Here is a 22,497-nt window from a genome sequence, read left to right as displayed (position 1 = left end):
TTTTATTCACCTACAATGTGAATAAAGTAAAACAATGGGTTATTAAATTCATTGTGAGCTTGATATTGTTTATCCTTCAATTTCAAGTAGCACTAGATAAGTCAGAACATTCACTGACATTACATATAATGAAAATGTTTATTTTACCCCTTTTCTTTGTCTTTTAAACTAAATGAACTTGAGTCAAGATGAAAAATTGTCATTTAACACCAGTCATCATAAGTTTCGAAGCATGAAGCTCAGATCCTTTGTCTTCGTTCATTCCACACCGTTCGGTGTTCTACATCTTACGTCGTATATGTATTACATTTAATGTACAGATCCTCCAACAATTGCGGACCTATCGATGCGTCGAACTTCAGATGATGCTGGCGACATCGCTGTAATATTCTCCTGCCAGGTAGATGCTAGACCAAAAGCAAGTTCCATCCACTGGTTCTTCAATGGATCAAGATTGGAGAATGCTTCCGATGTCACAATCAATCAATTTGACCGACCAGGAAGTGAAACACTTAGAACAAGTACGCTGATGATAACGAATCCAGACGACTTAAATGAAGGAGAATACGTCTGTGAGGCCGGAACGTCACTTGGAAAAGACAGTGATGTCATCATATTTAATTTGTGTAAGTTGACAAGAATGTATCCTTCTGTTCTAGCCCACTCCGATTAAAAGCAATGTGGTGTATGACTTATCCCAACCCTTTGTAAAGGGAAAAGTATTTCTTGTTTCAGAAACCAAGTCATAACAACGACGCAAGGGACGGGAGTGAGTCAATGGTGACAGGTTGCATAAACACGTCAAACGAATACAGATGTGAGGAATATTTGCAAAATTATATTCCATTTTATTTCAATATGTATTCATTATTCAAAAATTTAAAATAAAAATATTAGTATACATATTAGACATTAAAGTTAAAAAATCAAACAGATCATGCAGAGAAATATAAAAAGTCATGAAGGTAATGAAATCGTTAAGTACACCCAATAGATTAAGCAAACGGATGTTTAACTACAATCTACTCGATACAGTTACCCATTTCGTATAGGCTAAATGGGTAAATATATTTAGTAAGTACGATCGCAAACATTAATCTTCGCTTTGGCATGCTATTGAATAAAACCTGGTAGACCAAATTAAGGATAAGAAAGTCATAATAAAGTATGAGGTAAAAAACCAAGAGTGGAACGTGTTGGACTTGGGTTCAGTAGTGAGCGGCCGATTGGCGTCCCTGGTAACAGGGTCCTTTTGAAAATCTCTGTCGATTATTCAATGATCGTAAGAGCATTAATGCCATCCTCACATGTAGATCAGATAGTATACCAACAGCCTCGATATCCTGGCGCTGGAATGGTACAGAACTCAACAACAGCGCCCGTCATCAGATCCACCAAAGTCCATCACAAGAAAAGACCTTGACTACGAGTGTTCTGATCATTTCTAATATTTCGTCAGAAGACGATGGGAACTATACATGTTTTGCTGAGACGACGATTGGGAACGATAGCGAGACGATGGTCCTCTTATATTCTGGTAAATCTTGTGATATCAGGCCGAGGCACATTTTCATTAATCAACCATGATTCTCCCCTTCCCCAAATGTCTTAGAGGAATGAATCCTTTGTAACCGAAATGTGATATTGCTGTACTTTCCTAGCGTAGTTAATGATTGCTTTACACTATTGTCTTATTGTCCCACAACCGTTAACACCAAGTCCTTGTAAATCCATACAGCCATCCCAGATCCACCTTCTCAGCTCATCGTCCACCAAAACCAGACGACATCTTCAACTCTCTTCGTTGCCTGGCGACCAGGGTTCGATGGTGGGTTTCAACAGACGTTCAATTTGGAATACTGTACCAACGACACAAAGGCAAAGGAAGACGAGTGTGGTGTTTTCACCAACTTGACAAAGTCATCTTTCAGACTTAACGGACTGAATCCTTTCACCTGGTACCGGTTGACACTGTGGGCAGAGAACAGCGCAGGGAATAGCAGCACGGTGACAATAGTGGCTTCAACAGCTCGTAAGCTTTTTTTTTTAGCAATGAGATTTTCTTAATTGAAATCAATCAACATCTTTTCTACCAAGGATAATAAACATTTTATCAATTAACCCCCCAAAAAATCGTCCTCTTCAGTACGGGATTATATGTACATGTATTTTCCTTATATTTTCTTTACAGTGGGAAACATCGCAAGAGTATTTTGATATTTTTCCCATGTCTTTCATTCTCTAAATAGGTCTCTCATCTTTAATACTGTAACAAGAAGTAAAGATTTTCTTGTTTTTAGGCTTCTAGAACAAGTCAGTTTCTCTAGTATAACTATAAAATATGAAGTTAAATTGAACCATGCATGATCATGGTCGCAATATGTTTTCCATCATGTTCAATCTATCATAACTTGTATTCAAAGTTTAATTAATGATCGTGACCAAGACATAGTTTCAGTTGATGAAAAGGCTCATCCACTTGATATTTTCATCTATGCTTGCATTGAAATCGAAACATCACAAAACACAATTCTCGAGATAAAGAACCACTTATGAAATGTCATTGAATCGTATTTCTGTTTCTTTTCTCTACTGTGCTTCCTTGTTGGGCTATATACAGCACTGCAACCAGAGAACTATGGTAAGAATAAGGCTTTATAATAATTACATCTTCTCTCCTTTCTCTCCTCTTACATTAAAACATTCACTTTCTATGCATACGTGTATTGAAAAAGATGGCCATCACTACAACACGCTACATGGATCTTGCAAATCCATCCAGAATGAACAACTTGAAAAATCCTCCTAGTCTGGGGTAATATTTGGAATGGTGTTTGAATAATGAAAGACACTTTATAAGTAAATAATGAAAAAACAATATTTAGAAACTTAAAAACAATGCCTTTGACAGTTGTTATAATTTGGGCATTTCTATAATCATTAATGATTCTCTTCCTTCTTGATAAAGAAAAATTCATGATCTCACAAGGAGAGTAAAACGGTAACGAATAGGCAAAATAGTAAACATCGCTTATCGTATTACATTAAATGCACTAAAAAGTGTGACTTTTTAATATATATTTTGGTGGGTATTTCTTTCATACAGTTTGGAAGAAATAGACGTTTGTTCCCTCTTTTAGTAAAAACTCCTAAGCATTATAACTCTATCAAAATTGTATCACGGGTTGGATCTTATTCATTTCTTCTTTGTGAATGTAGCTTAAATTTCTTATATTTTTTTTTCAGCTTTATGATTAAAGTGTAATTATTAATCAATATTTAATCTCTCAAATTATGTCTAGAAATATACAGTAAATTTGATATTTTGTGTTCGGGTGTGATTGTGAGGTATAATTATTATTATTATTATAATTTCATTCATTTTCATGTTACAGGAGTAAACGTTACTCGAGTCAAGGAGGGACAAGTGCTTAAAATATCAGAAGCAAATCAGTCGTTGGATGAAGTCTGTTTCGTTTGGATGACCTCCCTAGAAAGTTGTCACCTCCAGAATGAAACAAAGTGCATTGACCCCGGGACAGAGATCAACATTGACCCGGATGGTGACATAGTTGTGGTGACCTATGGGAGAGGATTGTGCAGTGAACCAGCCGATATAAAAGGTAACCGTTTGTACATATTCTCCATCGTTTCTGTCTCTTTCATCGAGTTTTTTTTTATTACAGATAAAATAGAATAACAATAAACAGAACCCTAATTGATTATTACATGACTTTTATTCAGCAGTAAATCTATATTGGAAAGTGAAAGAGAACTAAATAAATGGTTGTAAAATACATATATGAAAATAAAATTGAACGGATAATTACATTTGGCGATGTGCAAAATGTGAGGGTATGGATAGGCCATTGGCTCACTGTGTACATGGATAGAGGTATGCATCAGAAGTGTGGGCGGATGTGTGTGAGGGTCGATCAAATGCGAGTATGAGCGTTGAGTGAGTTACAAACAGTTATCACCATGTGTGAGAGTTTTTTATGGCGACATTGTGCGTGGGATAAATTGTGTTCGGCTCATAAGTAGGACTTGGTACATAAACGCTACAATTAATTTGCTCTCTTAAACAATTAGGTAATAACTGCACCTATCATTTTATAAATTTCAAGCTCATGAAATATGGGGCCATCATGCACACTGATATTACATTGATTCTTGAAATGGTTATAACGTGATGATGTATTCACAATATCTCATTGGTCGGGGTTTTACCCTCTCATCCTAGATCAACTTGGTCAGAAAGTTCCACCAAATAATCGAGGAACTCCTTACAGGATAATTGCTATTGGTGTGATTGCTTCAATCGGTGTCATCATAGTAATCTCACTTGGTCTGATGTACTTTTATGGATTGATGTGCTGTACCAAACGGAAGAAAGGTATGTTTTTAACCAAACAATTCACCCCCGAGAAAGCCTTGAGTGTGTGTGTTTCTCCCTATCAATACATATTCTGTGTGTGTGGGGGGGGGGGGTTTCACCTCGACAGAAATGCACCATTTGTGAATTTTAAACACCTTGTGGGTGCGGGTTCATGAATCAAAGGTGTGTATGTGTCCTCAAATCATTATTCATTTATATTCAGTATCCTATGTGCATGGTTTCTTAATACATTGAGATTATGTGGGTGTGCAGTGGATGCATTGAGTGTGTGATATTCTCTAAAACAATTGAGGGTGTGGGTGTGTGAAGTCATCTTTCATTGACAATATTCTTTCATGTGCATGGTTTTTTTTTATACATTAAAGTATGCGGGGCACGTTTTTAATGCATTGAGTGTGGATGTGCTTTTCCACTAAAAATATTGAGGGTGTGGGGTGTGGGAGTGTGTACTCAATGCATTTTGAGGGTGAGGGTGCGTATTTGTGTGATTATTTTTCTCTAAACATTGAGGGTGCAGGATTTGCCTTCTAACCTCATTGACAGTATTATTCCATGTGCGTATAGTCCTTAAGGAATGTGGGAGTGTGTGTGTGTGTTGGGTTTTACAGGTACATAACATTTTTATATAATTATTTACTTCCGGGACTAACCTTAAAGGTCAACATTCGAAAGATGAGAGAGGAGTGTGAGGCGCGTAAGTGTATGGGGGCGCACGTGTGTGAAGGTGAGAGTGAGAGAAGGGGGAAGAGAGATTGTGTGTTTTCATCAATATAATACAAGGAAGTGGGGAATGTTCCGAGTAAATTTCTATATGTTTCAGGGTGTGTGTTTCCTAAATGTATTGCAATGTGGTGTTTTTGTGTGTGTGCTCTCAAAAGGCCTACGTTGCTGCCTTGTCTTTCACTTTCTCTTGTTTTCACTGAGTTTAGAATGATATTTGTTGGCTTGTACATCATTTTACAATATGCTATCATTGTTCTACTCTCCTCACTATTCATATTTTATTATCCCCGATACGTCCTCCAGTTGCACATAAAAATACTTTCACTTTCACTTCCTCTTTATCCCACATTCTCTTTTCACTATTATGCATTTTACTTGTTAGTCAAATCGTTAGCCAAGGAGATAGATGTAAAAGAGAGTGTAAAGGATATAAAAAATTTGTTTAAAAAACCATCAATATACCCATACAGCAGTTTCTGATTAAGGGTATTAGGGTTCATCAAAATCAAATGCAATTAAGTAGAAATGGTCAATATTATTTGGAAGTAGGATAAAATGTTACCTTAATGAAATTAAAATATTTTAATATGAAAAACTTGATTCAAATACGGATTGAAAACACTTAAGATTACACAAAGCAAGTTTACAAGAATTGAGTATGCATAATTGTCATTTTCAAATCAGGTCATCATATTTATGACACTGAAATATTCTTGTCAAACTAACAGAAATGTTTATGTACTTTTTATTTCTTTTGTTCTCTAAGCAGATAACGGTGATCAAGCAGAAGGCAGATCGGTATGCTTAAAACTTTTTTTTTTCATCTTTATTATTTTCATCTATTACAATCTATAACTCAGGAATATATTTTAAAAATCTTACAAACTTTTTCACTAGATCTGCAGAAAATAAATTTAAAAAAATTAACCTCACTGCTTGATATTATTTTCAATAGTTGTATGAAGCAAAATCATGATATGCAAAAAGCAATTACAAGTGAGAGCATGTACATTTGACTTGTAAGAAATAGAGGGGGATACTTTACATTTATAATTGTACAGGTGTCGTTTTCATCATTTTAAATTTCAGTATACTGCATCATCCTCTATTTTATTGTATATGATCAAAATAGACAAATCCTTTGTTAAACTCACTAAAGTTGAACATTCATTTGCACTTGCTTTGAAAGGTCTTAATCAGGTAGTATCTTTACTTCCATGTTTGTTTTTTACTCTTTTGTTTTACACATGAATTACAACAAAATTTAAATGCAACTCAAATCAAAGACATGATTTTCTATCCCATGCTGCCCCTATGAAATCAACAATCCACAATATGTATGACTTCATTTGATTTTTTCACTATTCTAGGTGGATGAGGATGGCTTGGTATACATCTCAGTGGCTCATAACCGCACTCATCCCCCTAACGCCCCACCTATACAGACAGAGGAACCAACCATCTACGCCTCCCTCAACAAAGACGCCACGAAACATCGCAAGGGAGAGATAAAATACTCGGACACAAATGCAACAACCCCCGACGGCCAACCAATGTACGGGAACTACTTAGTCAAACAGAGGAAGCAGGAACAGGCCCGAATGCCACCACCGGTACAGGCGGATGATGCATCCTATAGAGCCGAAGGAAACAGAAGATCAGAAGGAGCTATCGGACCGACTATGCCAGACGGCCAACCAATGTACGGTAACTACTTGGTGAAAATGAGAAAAGAACAGGAACGGGCTGAACAGGAAAGGGCTGAGCAGATGGCTGGCACCTATAATTTCTTCGAAATGTACAGCATTTAGCTCTCAATATGAAATAGAATTTACAAAATTTAATGCATCGCCAGTTGATGGCTTAGAAAGCTGAGAATGTACTACTCTCCAGAATGTTTAATGTTCTCCAGATTGTGACCTCTGAATTCCACCTAAAATAATTATGGCACTCCTAATGTGCAAGAGAATTTGTCATCGAATTTTGGCAGTGGATTGAACTATATAAAAGAGCTCAACTTGTAAATGACAGTTACTAAAAGTCTATTAGGTTTTACAAAGAAAACAATATCGGATGTAGTCCTGAATATTAAGATTCTTATAACATCATCAACCTACTTTTTCTAACCTTTACTGGTTACAAATATGTTTAGAATGATAGAATTTTACATATATTATTTTCACTTTTGTAAATAGCAATTTCTTAATACACAATAACTACAAAAACTAGTACACATTTTATTTCGTTTTCAATAAGGTTTTAATAACTTTCTAATGATAATCTATATAAATTTTCATCCGAAGGAGCTAACAAGTAAATGTAGCAATTAATGTATATATATTATTTACATCTTGATTATACATATCTACAAGTGAAGTAGTTGATGGCATTCTTTTTCATACAGCTAATGTTCATTATAGCCAATATTTGTCAGACATTAATGTTAAAGTATTTCTGAGTATTGTTGCATCAAGTATAAGTAAAGTATTGTGCCAATTACAATTCACGCTACAAACAGTTTATTTGCTTAATTTCATTTTACCCTCAACCATCAGTTGCATTCTTTTCAAAAGTGAGTCAAATTCATGGGTTTTTTTTCAAATATAGTACTATGAAATTATATTGATTACAAATGAAGTATGTGAATTAACAAAAAAGTAAATATTATTGGCTAAAATTTATAATGAAAATTATAATATTTTATGCATGTGCAAATTGATCATGAAAAAAAAATTTAGAAGTTTTTACCCTAAATCAGCAGTATTCTTTTTAAAAGTGATTCAACTTCATAATTTATTTTAAACATAGTACTATGAAATTATATAAATCACAAATTTAGTATACATGTCAATTTACAAAAGGAAAATATTATTACCTATAAAATAATGAAAAGTGTAGGATACTCCAGACATATACTTGTAAAGTAATCGTTACAAAAATATAGTTCTATTTTATTTAATTCTCAATGTTTTGCAGACTTGGGTATTTTAGATCTACATGTATGAACCATATCTGTTCTGTAACATTATTTTCCGTGTTGTTCACTTAAACTTTAAATTTACACTTTTCATGCATATATTATTACTCCATTATCATGAACATGTACTTTTAGCAATAGTTGATTTATAATTAAAACTATTATCCAATCATAGATCATAAAGTGTTTGAAAAAAATGTACTCAGTAATTTTGTATATTCTTACATTTCTTGTGAATGGTCATTTACATATATTGTAAATTTATTACAAGTACCGATCATTTTCTGTACAAAACTATACCTTGCTGTGCAAAGTTAATACAATGTTTAGCTGAACTGCATATTAATATATTGAATTTTCTATGCGTACATGTATGTATTATATTTCCTTACAGTCACTATAGATTCAACTTACATTTACAATTAGTTTCAGCATAAGTCAGCTTAGACTCTCGGGACTAAAATAGGATTCTGAAGAGAGGGGTCTACTATTTTTGGATAACATTATTCTTTTTAATATTAGATGTACATTAGATGTACAAATACAATTTCCAGTTTTGTTATGATTCTTTGGAATTGCAATGCAATACTATTGTCGTTGAAAGAACTGTAAACTGAATCTTATGTGCATTAATACACATTACCAAGGGCATCGATGGCCCAATGGTGAATTATACACCTTTTAAAACACATAAGGCAGGTTCCATTGGCTCACTTCAAAATTTAAAATCGTGTATAATATGCTAAAAAGTCAGCAATCGAATTTGTACACCAACTTGCACAAAGCATAGTCACTTTGATATCGTAGCTAAGATTGTATTAGTAGTTCACATACATGTATGTGTATAGCAGTAGAGTAGTATTCCAGGAATAGCCCAAAATACTGTGTCTTTTCATAGTATTTGAAACAAAATGGTGTGTTAATAATCCAAGTGGTATTTATGCTAACATGTCTATTTTTTATCAATGAAACTCTATCAAATAAAGTGAAGCAATTTGCTCTGAATGATATAAAGGGGATTTTGAAGAATACAAGAAAATCTAAGAATATAGTAACAAGAGTTTGTCATGTAAAGTCCACATCAGCGATAAAACTTAATTTACACTTGATGATATCAGAGAATATAAACCAACATGAGAACGAGTCAACACAAAAAATAGATATTAATGAATAATGCACACAACTATTGTCATTACATCATGTAAGGATAATAGGGGTACTCTTATATGTTATTATCATGGGATTTTCCACAAAAACTTCATCAAAGTTCAGTCATGACATGATTTGTTTCCAACAATCACCTTCATTACCTTTGAAACAATGAAAGACATGCTGCATGTTATGTAATGTTATGATGGCACGCTCAATAAAAGCTGCACAAATAAACAATATGTTTCACATGGTGTTGTTCATGAGTTGTGTTATCATATCCTTTGTCTTTAAATTGCATTACAATTATACATGTAGGTGCATGATAAGTTTTAAAAACTTAACATGTCTTGATATAGATAGAATTTCTTGTTAATGTGTTACATCATACTACAGTTGGCCTTGACCTGCGAGTAGAACAAAGTGCTTTTAGGAGTAAGTCTTTATAAATCTACTATATTTTACTATAATGCCCTCTGGTTGGTAGATACAGGATATGATAATGAATTGTAAAGGATCAATGTTTACTTGTATGAGAAAGCAGGCTATCTAGATGATTCAGCTTCCGTATGCATTCTTCTCTCTGCTTGCGGAGGACTTGAAGCATTTCATCATCTTTGAATTCTTCGCTGTCAGAGCTACCAGCAGACTCGGGGGGTTCAGGATCGGGAGGCTCTGGAAGTATATCTGAAATTAAGGGGATCAAAATAGGAAATACAGTGCTTAGCCAAATACCCAGCTTTTAAATAAACGTAGCATTGAATAACTACCACAAAATGGGAGAGCTGAAAGATAGAGTGGGTGACATGAGAAAGTGGAGGTAATTGTTCGACAAAGCAGAGCATTAGAAGTGTGTGACAGAGAAAGAGTGCAGAAAGTGTGTGAAAAAGGAGAGTGAAGGAATTAATAGCATAAAGTAAATACCATAAAAGGGAACAGATCGAAGATACAGAGGGTGACATGGAAAACTGGAGGATATTGTGTGACGAAGCAGAGCATTACAAGTGTGTGACAAAGAAAGAAGAGTGCAGAAAGTGTGTGAAAAAGGAGAGTGAAGGAATTAATAGCGTAAAGTAAAGACCATAAAAAGGAACAGATCGAAGATACCAAGGATGACATGGAAAACTGGAGGAAATTGTGTGACAAAGCAGAGCATTACAAGTGTGTGACAAAGAAAGAAGAGTGCAGAAAGTGTGTGAAAGAGGAGAGTGAAGGAAGTAGATATCAAATAAGAGGGGGGAAAGTGTGTGTCAGACGGGCATAGAGAATGTGACGAAGTAAAGTAGGAATGTAAGGCAACAAGAGTGTCCAAAGTATTTGACAAAGTATGGTAGATGAATTGGTGTAAAAAGAATGTGTGTGGCAAAGAAAGTGTGCAACAGAGAAGAGTGTTGAAAGTATGTGAGAAGAATGGAGGAAAGAGAGGAGAAAGTATGTGACAAATAAGAGAGGAAAAAAGTTATGTGATAAAGAAGAGGAGAGAAAATATGTGTCAAAAGTGACTGGGAAAAAATTATAAGACAATGGAGATTAAAAAATGATTGTGGCAAAGAGTAGATCAATGTTTTTGAAAAAATGAAAATAAAGACTAAAAAATGATAACGAGGGGTTCAATGGACATCTTCGTATCTTTACATGAATGCTTTTTGCTGATTTAATGCATCATGATCTCATTAAGAAATTTTGTAGGAAACTCAAGATTATATATCCACATAAAAACATTTCTAAATCTTGTATTACTTTTGCTTTTAGATAAAAACTTCCTCAAAAGCATACATGTAGAGGTTTGATTTGTGCCACAGCTTTATACATATAATTAAGATGATACTTCCCTTCTAATGCAAATGAAACCTCCCATAACAATTTAAAAATACCTGCTGAAAACTATCACTACATATTTGAAGCACTATTCAAATGGTATAAAAACTTCAAAAATCCTTGAGGGGGAATATTAATAGGTGTACCAATGTATATGTAATTTCATCTCAAACAGAAGTCATCATGAACTACAATAATCTTGCTCGTAAGTTTCCATACCAATAAATCAATTATTAAAATAATAAATCAGGTTATCTCATTAAGCAAGCATTAAGCAAGCATTCACTTTGGGGGCATCTGAACTACTTACACTATAATTTCAGATCTTTGTATTGATATCAAACCAAACTGAGTAAATGAAAAAAAAATGAATCAAAGGACTGAGTTATAAGATATCTGTCAAGTGCAAGATAATATGCACTACATACAAAGCCAAATTTTATTATTATCATTATTCATAATTCATTCATGCTGTCATATATCCAAGTAATTAAGACAGACAGGGGAATACTTAATACGAATTTTACTTTGGATTGGTTGATAAGGGAATAATTTTCAAGCCTCATGTACGGAATAACATGGGCATCCAGTTTATTATTTGTGGGAGGGGGGGTCTTCAAATAACAAATATCACAAAAAGTGCAATTCATTATTTGATCTGGGGACTAAAGTGAATACGAATTGAAGGCTCAAATATAGCATTCTCTATTTATCTTATAAAGACAAAAGTCTTTAACAATGTATATTATGAGAAGCAGAAGGTCTGAAGATGACTTTCCTTTATTTCATTTACAACTTTCTTTCAGCATTTAATACCTTTTGATATTCTCTCTTGTGAAGAAGCTTTCCTCTCTACTGGTGGAGTAAACATCAACGTATCCTGGCTCAATGCAAATGATCTGATGCTCGATGGTGTTGACCTTTGACTTGACGGGATCGACCTTTGACCTTTCGGGGAGCTGAACATCCTATCACTAATAACCTTCAAGATAAAAAGAGATAGAATGAGATGGTTCAGAAATTGAAAGTGGTTGAAAGGAAGAGCAATTTATATAATTGTTAATTCAGTTATATCTAAGGTTACACGGATGACAAAGTCATAGATTTCAATTATACAACAATTAAAGAATCTGAAGAGAGAAACTGCATTCAACTAGATCTTCTTCAAGCAAAACACGCCATGACACCATTCAAAACTAACCAATGATAAATAAATCACACCCTCTAGATACATTACATGAATGCTGTTGTTGTGTACTTGAACTGATTGTTTTCATAAGTGCTTTCAAATAATGAGTGCTCTCGATCAAGAGGCCATGCTATATGTGGAAATAATCAATAATATCAGTTGACACAAATACAGAGCATTCAGAATAAATGAAAAAAAAAGTATTGAAGACACCAAGAATTTTCACCATATCATTCTTTGAATGTAAGATAGAAATCAAAATCATATTGTGTGTTGTTTGTTTTCCTTTACTAATGTTTGTTTTCCTTTACTAATTTGTTCCCAATTTTTTTGTTCTGTAAAGCAGCTATTGATCTCTATTCTTTTGATAAATTATATCATATATTAATTTCTTTTTACTACATGTACATGTATTAAGCTTTAAAAATAATTTTGGTTTAATGTACATATGTATTTATAGCATTTAACAATGGAATTTATTTGGGATTTATGATGGTGATGATGCATATCAGATACATCCTTATCATTGTTCCTGCAAATCAAATGAAGATATCAGTGAGGTACAACACTTTTTTATGTAACAACCTCGTATTCAATTGATAAATAAGGTACTTGTGTATGTCTGTAAGGGGGCAACCATGTTTCTTCAATAATGATGTCAAAAACAAGAGTTAACAATGGAATTTATTTGGGATTTATGATGGTGAATATGCATATCAGATACATCCTTATCATTGTTCCTGCAAATCAAATGAAGATGTCAGTCAGGTACAAGACTTTTTGATGTAACAAGCTTGTATTCAATTGATAAATAAGATAAATAAGGTATTTTTTAAATTCATTGCATAAATATGCTCCCTATAATGTAGACATTTTGGTTAAACTGCATCAAATTATCTACTTGTATGTCACTCTCATCTTTCCTTTATTTTTCTGTAAATCCAAGATATTCATTTCATCACAACACTATCAGGAGGAATTGCTTGGACGAATACCACTATGAGTGACTCAGGTTTTTTCTTCTTTTCTTTTCGTTTTGTTATATACATTGTATTGACACACGAAAAACATTCTTTACAATTATGTTTACAGTGATGTATTCAATCATTACAGAAATACAGGCTGATTAATTTTCCTACAATAAAAACAGACAATAAAATATGAATGAATGCCTTATTTCCCCACCGAACAATAAAAATGCAAAATCACCTTTTTAGTCTGTATCCACTAAAATGTTATTTGTATTCCCTCAATCCATTTAGTATGAAATGCATCGAGTATTGATTTGAGATGCCCAACAACAAAGTATAAAAAAGCAATGCAAGTCATTTGATTTCATGTACAATATGCACACAACGACAATAAGGAAGTAAAAAAATATATAACATCAGAAACTAGAACTATATCACACATCCCTACCACAATCTGTTTTCAAATCTTTTTACATTTTTCATAATAAATATTTAGCCATCACTAAAGGAAAACAGAATCCACACTGCCTACTGGCTTCAAATGTTTTTAAAAAAGAATTATAAGAAACAACTGTTACAAAATTACATGTAAATAATCAGGCTCATATTTATCTTTTTGTTTTGTTATGACTGTTTAGGGTTTGTAAGGTTTTGTTAATCGCTTAATTTATGTTACATGTATCATCTTGTTATTCATTTGAAATATGCTCTCTTTTCATTTGTTTTTGTGTATTAATTGGTTTTAATTGTTTGTATCATTGGTGGCAGCATTTCATAAGACTTCAATGTTCTTCCAACCTATCTTCACATTCTAGTTTATTGTATATATATTTTTACCATGTAATTGTCTTTAATTTTGAATGAAATAAATGAAAATAGAATTGAATTGAAATTAAAAATAAAAGAGTAAAATACAAATTTTAAAAAATACATGAAAAAATACCTTGATCGCTTTGTGACATACACAGTGGGCATGGCATTAGATTAGTGAAAAGAAATTTGTCCAAAAAATATGTAGTTTTACACTAATTTCATCATGATGTAGCAAATTAAAAGGTGTTTCTTTTGATTACTTTTTTCAGAAACAAAATGGCACCCCAAATATGTATGTACCTTTGTATGTCACAATGTGGAATCAAGTTTTGCATATATTTTTTTCTGCAAAACAATGACAAAAGAAAAAAAAGCCTTTTGTATCAATTATCAATTAGGGGACCTATCTACATCTTACAAGTCATGCTTTTTACTACATGTATATCATTCCACTACTCATATTGTATCAATCATGTTATGTACATGTATCAATGTATGTAAATATGTTTTTGTACGTATAGTATATGTGTATTTGTAAACTTTGTGTAAATTACTGTACATGTATGAGATGAATTATAATTCGCAGGGATGCATTAACAAATCAGTTTTGTTCATTGACTGTCGTTTGTGTAACAGAGAATATGAATAAAAAATAAGGTCAAATCAAACATCATTGTTATTGAATCAATGAAGAATGCCCCAAAGTATGAATTCATTGGTAAACATTTGTAACTTATATTTCTTTTGTGAATGATGACTAAACTGTCAAATCAATGCCTGACTGGTTAATAGTTCTCTTATTTGTTAATTCATTTCACAAACATTGACCCTATGTAAACATCAAATCTATTTCTCTACTGACATGGAATTTTAATTTATATTTTCCTTTTTATCATTTGTAAACTTAACTTAGTTTATAAATGTTTGTATTTGTAGTGCACCAGTGAAAGGCAAGATTCCTAAAGGAGGATAATACAATCATCATTTCAATTCAATTCATATAACCCGTTGAATACTGAATCCTGTGATTCCCATAGGCTTTGTACAGGATCATCCAGTTGAAGTGGGCAACGGGTTAAGTATTCATTTATCAAACAGTTCTGTGTCATACCACTATATACTTACTTGTCCAATCGCACTGTTTATAGGCGAGGAGGAGCCAAACTGTAGCCGACGTTTTGCTCCATCTTCATCATCTCCATCATCTGGTCTTTGCTGCTGTTTGGTAATATGTCTCTCCTGCATTTCTCCTAAGGAGGTATCATGTATTATGTCCTCCTGCAAGCCCTGCAGAGTTCTTGTCCTAGTTGCTGATGTTTGATCAGATGTTCTTGTAACTTCAGAAGCAGAAGGTTGCCTAGTGTCCATTATTTGAGCCTCATTTTGAGCAGACTTCACTGTTCTGCAGGAGTCGGTTGGAGTTCTTGTCCTACTTGGTAGTGCTTGATGATGATCAACTGTTCTGGTATCATCAACAGCAGATCGCTGCCCAGTATCCAGTAACCGACTTTGATCATATGAAGACTCTCCTGATACCATCTCTTGGATATAATCTGAAGACAAGGTTCGAGGATCCTTGCTTGGTACATCATAATGGGATGTTCCGTCATGTCCCCCTGAACTATGCAGGTTACACTCAGCTTCATCTGTCCATGTTTCAGACCAATTTTCGGGTTGCTTCTCTTGATGATGGGTATTTTGAGGTAAATGTAATATTCTTTGGTCTTTCTCATTGGGGAATGTTGCTTGTTTGTGTTGCAAATCTGTTGATGCATTATCTCTTCTAACTCTTCTGTAATGATCATGTCCATAAGGATGTTTATGCCGAGACTCAGTATGGTCTAGGTCTAATTTTCCACGTCCCACATTATCCACTCTCTCTTTGACGTCCCTATCTGTATGCACATGGGGACCCCTTTCACCACAGGGCAGTATATCACATGACATATGCAAATGAGGGACGACATTGGGAACTGACATCGGGTCATGACCCCCTCGAGATTCAGCAGCCTGGACATTTGGACTAGCTACTGGATATGGCTGAGGACATTCCTCCTCTCCTTCCCGCAAGGTATCACTTCTCAATGTTCTTTCTTGTTCCAAACGGCTTGCTTGATCATAGAAATGGGAACCACTACCAGTCTGTATGCAAGATGACTCTCCTCTTCTTGTCTGTGTTGCAATGGATTGTTGGATAGGATCCGTCCCAGTGTGAGTTGTGGTGGCATCTTTAGCAGGCCCTTGTTGAACATTGCTTGCCACTCTTGCTTCGGTTAGAAGTTTCTGCTGTTGCAAACGCCTTCGGAAGTCTTCAAGCCTGGAACCTCCTTCCTGAAAAAAATAAAAAGTTAATAAAATCAGAAAACAGTCACTGATTCATGAATCAAGAATGTAATTTCATTTTTTTAATAGTCAATCCATTTATGTTGGATAAACTTTTGAGAGTGTGATACACTATAATACATCATTTCATACATATAAAACATGTAGTAATTGGAAAGTAAAATGATTAAACATTAGTGGTGAAAGCAATACAATCAATTATTTAAAAAAACAAAGTATGCAACTGACTCTGCAGAAACCATTGCTGTTCAAAAAACTTCTTTATTACTACATTTTGAAACAATTTACCATATACCATATTGAAAACAGAAAAGATGTTATAATGACGGGCTTTTCTCAAAAGCACCGAAAGCAAAGTAACAAGAAGCAGTTGCGAAAAGAAAGAAATAATTTGATTTACATGTATTCTTCACATAATTCAGATACATGTACTACAAATACCTGTTTAATGAAAGTACATGAACATCTATACGTGTAATATTTATCATCAAGAATAAAAATAATCATAAAGACTTGAATCAAAATCTTAATGTGTAACACTATAATACATCATTTTATACATATAAAACATGTAGTAATCGGAAAGTAAAATGATTTAACATTAGTGGTGAAAGCAATACAATCAATTATTTAAAAAAACAAAGTATGCAACTGACTCTGCAGAAACCATTGCTGTTCAGAAAACTTCTTTATTACTACATTTTGAAACAATTTACCATATACCATATTGAAAACAGAAAAGATGTTATAATGATTGGATTTTCTCAAAAGCACCAAAAGTAAAGTAACAGGACGCAGTTGCGAAAAGAAAAAAAAAATTTGATTAACATGTATTCTTCACATAATTCAGATACATGTACTACAAATACCTGTCTTAATGAAAGTACATCAACATCTATACGTGTAATATTTATCATCAAGAATACAAACAATCATATAAAAACTTGAATTAAAATCTAAATGCAGGTGTACATCAAATTAATAGCAGTACTGTCTCTTTTCCCTTCAAAAATTGTTCATTCCTTTCAATCACACTTTTCTATTTCAAGGAAATGGATTGCAAAGTATAGATCTACTATTAGAATGGTGAAAAAAATATGCCAAAGCGCACTTGCGATCATTTAAAACAAAGATGGTAGACTCTTTGATTGGTCATGTAGGGATTTTTATGTGTACATTTGCATGAAAAAAATTATATATATTGTGTATTTGCAGAGATCATTTTTTTGAATGTGTCTAGAGAGAGATTTCAATCCTCATCTCTTCCATGTTTGTCTGTATACAAAAAAGGACATAGGGCCATTAATCCAATTATTTCAATAAGAAAATACAGTTTGTTCCAATAGGAGCATTGTAAATCTTGTAAAAAATCCATAAAGGTACATTGTCTTTTCTTTCTGTGAAGTGGCTTGATGGAATTTTTTTTCAAATTCGGAAACCAAGCATTCACAAATGAATATGAGCAGAAAAGGGGCAAACACATGAAAACTGGAAAATTCTTGTTCCTGTTCCGATGATGACTCGTGTGTAATACTAGCATTATAACTGAGAATGACCAGTTTCCTTCAAAATCTCTAAATTGGCAACACTGTTAGATAAGTAATCACTATCTCCATTATGAGAATTGGCAATTTTTTCATCAAATCCTCAATCAGATTGATTTCCCTTAACTTCCTTTTCTTTCATCTGTAATGAATGTAAAATCAGTGTTGCCAATTTGAGAAATAAACATGATTGACATGAACCTCTAAACACAATTTGGCATTTCCCACACCAACAAAATACGTTTGACAAACTCAATCCTTACATCTCTATCTTTCCCTCCACTGACATTATCCACCTGAGTCGGCCTGAGAGGGCGTTCTGACATTTGACCTAGTACTCTATGAAGGGCTCCCTCTTTAGCCTGCTCCATCCGACGTCTCATACGCCACTGTTGTAGAATGTCTTCCTCAGGGCGTTGAGGGCGCTGTGTGTAATTGAGATTGGCTGGGAAGAGCGGGGGCCTTGGTATGTTTTCTTTGTCTGTAAGGAAGGGACAATGTGATTACACAACTTACAAATTTCAAACTAAATACAAAAAATCACAGGTTTTAAATAGTAAAGAATGATGTCAAAATCCACAGCAAAAAAGAAAATTAGAAAGACATTGATTGATTGGGATCGGATATGAAAAAAAAGGTTGTCTGTCTTATGGAAATGCCATGCTGGAGAATCTATAGCTTTCCAGGAATAAGATTTTTTCTGTGGCATATATACAAATAATGACAAAGTAATAGAAACAATGGTAGCATGCACAAAACTTTGAAGGCCAGTGTACAGTATTACAGGACAAAATAATACGATCATTAATACACCTGTTACTTCACAAACACATGCAAAACAGAGCAAACAGGTTATATTTAAATAATGTACTTAAACGCAGTGTTTGTTCTTTTCCTGCATTTTTTTAATTGTTTGGGCCGATGGACATAATTGTGATTTTGTGGAAATTCTGTGACTCCACATGATAATATACATCCTGAATTCTGTTGAATAACTTGAATGTATATACAGGTGACTTTGGCAATGAAATTCAAATCCCTTGGAACAACAGAATTCTCTTTCACTTACCGGTAGGCGAAATTTGACTCGGAAGATGTTATTTTAATAGGTTTTGCATGCTCTGGCATGAAATAACGCTTCAATTTAGGTGATTATTTAAAGAAAGTTTGACATTTTAATGCAAAGTCTACCATATTTCATGCAACGGAGAAAGCTATGGACTTGAGAAGAGCTGCAAACCTTAATTGTAAAAATTCATTATTTATCTTAATCCTATTTTAAGTCTATACAACAGGGACTCAGTTTTAAGGGGAGTGAGAGTGATCATTCGCTACTGCTCTCCTTAATCCACTTTTGGTCGAGCGATTTATCACACGTCTCGGCAATTGCTTAACAAGAGTGTCAGTCAATGATCAAACTGTTAGAGTCAACCTAACCTTCAAAACCTCATTCTCTGTCAAGGTTTTGTAAACAACACACAATTATATTGCAAGCAAATGACATTAAAAACTTCAAGGAGATAAATATTGCACAGATCTATATCTGATTGTTTGTCTCCTTTAGTTGTAGGTTGTAACTCAGTGTATGTTCCTCCATCCATTTTGAAATTGGACAAGGGAGCTCCCCTTGTATGTCAAAGAAGAGCTTTTTGTAGTGCACCCCAAATGTTTTAGGATAGCTTTATTGCTCCCCTTATAATTATAAAAGTGAGTACCCTGATACACTTTTTTTTAAACCTTCCCAAAATATATCACTCTTACAAGTTTCAAACATCCTATTTCTATGGGGAAATCCTATTCAGTGTCACATCCCCTTAAAAAATCCTGCTTGAGTAAAGACTGGCTCCTGCATGAAATGGATATCACCTCACCACAATATCTTGAGGTGTACATATCACTGTCTCTAGAGGGCGGTGTATCATCTGTGATTGGTGAACTAGTAGAGAATGACCCTATACCATCAGAACTCACAGCTGGTTCACTGAGAATAGTCCTATCACTGTATATTAATCATGGGAGAAATTGAAAAAGGAGGTACTGTTAAACCAATATTCACTGAAGTGAATTGATCGATTTGAAATAGTGATAACAAATACTAATATCATTACTGTTTAATGCGTATTCATCGTTGTACTCATGTTAGAAACAACTAACAGCTTCTAAAAATAATATTTACCCGATCGGATTAGGTGTTTCAGCTAATTTCTAAAACATAATCGATTACTATTAAAGTTCATTGTTTAAAGATCCAGACCGGACCCGAAAATGAAATTGATAAATTATATACCAATCGAAAGCTTATAAGCTACTAAATACACCAAGGTATGCTTTATGCATTTTCACCGCTTCCCAGCTGAGTATTTTGCTTAAGAATATTCCAATTATCGGGTTTCGAACCCCGCTTAGAAAATAGGCTTTATTGTGCTTTTCACCTGCCTCGAGACCGTGACGTCACGTTGTGTAAGAAGCGTCGTGATTCCATAGGTTTGTACACAAAACAACTGGGTGATTTTTTTGCTTTCCAGATAACGCATTTCATTCTCTTCACTTCTATCACAGAGGGATATCACATATATTTTTACCCACAAGCTTGAATTTATGAAATCTGCAGTTTTGAACTAGTTTTTGCCATATTTTATTTTCTGCTTATTTGGCGCAGATTTCAATTCTATCTGCATTTAGATTATGTATAACAACTTTTCCTGACATAGCAATTTAGGCCCAATAAGAGCCAAACAAAGAAATCACAAAAAAGGTAGTGAATAGTTGTAGGTTTACAACAATTTGAACAGTGAATAATTTTGAGTGCCATTTTCATCTGAAAACGAAAAAAAAAATGGATTCATAACATGGAAATGGAAGAAAATACCCAATGCTTTTGTACACAAACCTATGGAATCACAACCCTCCTGACACAACGTGACGTCATCATTTCCAGGCGACGTGGGGGTGCTCAATCGAAGCGTACTTTGGAGGAGCAGTTTCATTGATTTTTATTTAATATTTTTAACTATTGGAAGGAGATATATATAATATTTTTGGTATATTCGTATTGTATGAATCATTACCTTTATTTTGATATATGATTGTTTTTACACCGGTCAGGGTCTTTAAACAATAGCTAATGGTGACTCAATAGTTTAATTGTGAATGTATTATCACCCCTACCGCTAAAATCCAGCCATCCTTGATCCACCTTCTCGACTCATCGTCGACCAGAACCAGACGACATCTTCAGCTCTATTCATGGCGGGGCAAGGAAATTATTTAACGCAAGATTATTTGATGAAAGTGGTATTGTTATTGTTAATAACCGTAACTCCGTTTTTCAAATATCCTTCAAAACTATCTACTCTTAATATTTATCTAATCAAGATCCAACTAATCAGCTAATTGTCGACCAGAAGCAGACGAAATCTTAAACCATCTTCGCTGTCGAAGAACAAGGACCAGTCAAAGTTCTACAAAGTGGTATAACGGCAAGTTTTTTCAACTAACGCAAAGTCCAGTTCCAATGATTCAGGTGTCACTTTTACCGTTCATTTCCTTCCATCACTATTTTAAATGGTAATAATTTTCAAAATAAAATTTCATTTGCTTTGCTTTATTTCTTTTTCAATTGATTTAAAATATACTTGATCGTTTCTGTCTATTGATGGACGCATTAAAAGTTAATATAGTGTCAACTTCACATTCCTTATTTTCAAGACATCTTTTTTTCCAATTAGATTATTTTCACTCTCCAATTTTGTTTTGGAATGGCTGAAATATATATTACCGTATGATCGTAGTCTATTTCAGTCGAATAAACGTTAAGTTCAAATTCTCTTGGAATACTTCCTTATATTTTCTCATACGTACTTTTCTTATATTCCCTACTTCGGTTTTTCGGCATCAGTAACCAGATCATTTGAGTGGTCTGTCATTTTGCGAAACGCACTTTGCGTAATAAGAGGGAGAGAGGGATTCAATCACGTCTCTACAATTTGTATAAGAGTATGAGATGTTGAAAATAAATTCAAATCAGATATGTTCATTATTAATAAACTATTGCCTTGCAAAATGATATCACGTATTTCTTTCCAGTGAAGTAGGTTACTCTCTTGAACGTTCTTTACAGCTAATCTACGATAGATGTGAAGTAAGCGAATTGGTATTCTTGATGTTTTATTTATTAATTTTTTGTTTGAAGAGTTTGGTTCTAGCATTGGAATTACGGTACGCAAATATTTGATGCTCAGTACAACATATAAGTAATGAAGTTGAGAGGGTGATATTTCTTGACGATAGTTGGCGCACTGTACGACCTTTTAGGAGAGTACCCAGTGCGCCCCATGAAAAAAGCATTCCTGTGGGGGTTTTTTCTGGTTTTTTTTTTTTGTTTTCGTGCTTGAAATGTACCTTTTTTTTCTATCCAAATGACTTGTTCACTTCCTGTAGATGAAATGTATAACGATGAGTGATATAAATAGCTTTAGTTTAGCAAAAAAAATAATTATTTTCCCTACAAAATATACCCATTTTGCATATTCATTTGCTTTAGTGCATATTAAAAAGACCTAAGTGAGATC

At 33.9% G+C, this 22,497-nt stretch overlaps 2 protein-coding genes across 2 annotated transcripts; one reads left to right on the top strand and one right to left on the bottom strand.

Annotated features, from left to right (window-relative positions):
• The first annotated feature begins 529 nt into the window (after positions 1–529).
• LOC135155002 (uncharacterized) lies at positions 530–7,846 on the top strand. The gene is made up of 7 exons (XM_064103275.1): positions 530–626; positions 1,739–2,032; positions 2,621–2,641; positions 3,396–3,623; positions 4,244–4,396; positions 5,892–5,920; positions 6,493–7,846. Exons 1-7 carry the CDS (start codon positions 530–532, stop codon positions 6,931–6,933), a joined length of 1,263 nt encoding a protein of 420 aa, XP_063959345.1. The 3' UTR covers positions 6,934–7,846.
• On the bottom strand, positions 7,745–21,852 carry LOC135155001 (uncharacterized). The gene is made up of 6 exons (XM_064103274.1): positions 21,806–21,852; positions 19,798–19,925; positions 18,190–18,407; positions 15,165–16,370; positions 11,883–12,048; positions 7,745–9,935 (listed from the first exon to the last, which is right to left on the bottom strand). Exons 1-6 carry the CDS (start codon positions 21,850–21,852, stop codon positions 9,766–9,768), a joined length of 1,935 nt encoding a protein of 644 aa, XP_063959344.1. The 3' UTR covers positions 7,745–9,765.
• Between the last annotated feature and the right edge of the window lie 645 nt (positions 21,853–22,497).

Source organism: Lytechinus pictus, chromosome 8, assembly GCF_037042905.1.
Source record: "Lytechinus pictus isolate F3 Inbred chromosome 8, Lp3.0, whole genome shotgun sequence".
In the NCBI taxonomy this organism is placed as follows: domain Eukaryota; kingdom Metazoa; phylum Echinodermata; class Echinoidea; order Temnopleuroida; family Toxopneustidae; genus Lytechinus; species Lytechinus pictus.
This window is presented reverse-complemented; position numbering and strand designations above follow the sequence as displayed.

Bases quoted from the DNA above. Each gene is read 5' to 3' on its own strand.
- LOC135155002 (XM_064103275.1), top strand. From the start codon at position 530: ATGATAACGAATCCAGACGACTTAAATGAAGGAGAATACGTCTGTGAG. The intron at 2,642-3,395 runs GTAAGAATAAGG...TTCATGTTACAG, and splicing joins ACTGCAACCAGAGAACTATG to GAGTAAACGTTACTCGAGTC. The intron at 3,624-4,243 runs GTAACCGTTTGT...CTCTCATCCTAG, and splicing joins TGAACCAGCCGATATAAAAG to ATCAACTTGGTCAGAAAGTT.
- LOC135155001 (XM_064103274.1), bottom strand. From the start codon at position 21,852: ATGACAGACCACTCAAATGATCTGGTTACTGATGCCGAAAAACCGAA. The intron at 19,926-21,805 runs GTAGGGAATATA...ATTAATATACAG, and splicing joins ACTGATGCCGAAAAACCGAA to TGATAGGACTATTCTCAGTG. The intron at 12,049-15,164 runs GTAAGTATATAG...TTTATCTTGAAG, and splicing joins TAAACAGTGCGATTGGACAA to GTTATTAGTGATAGGATGTT.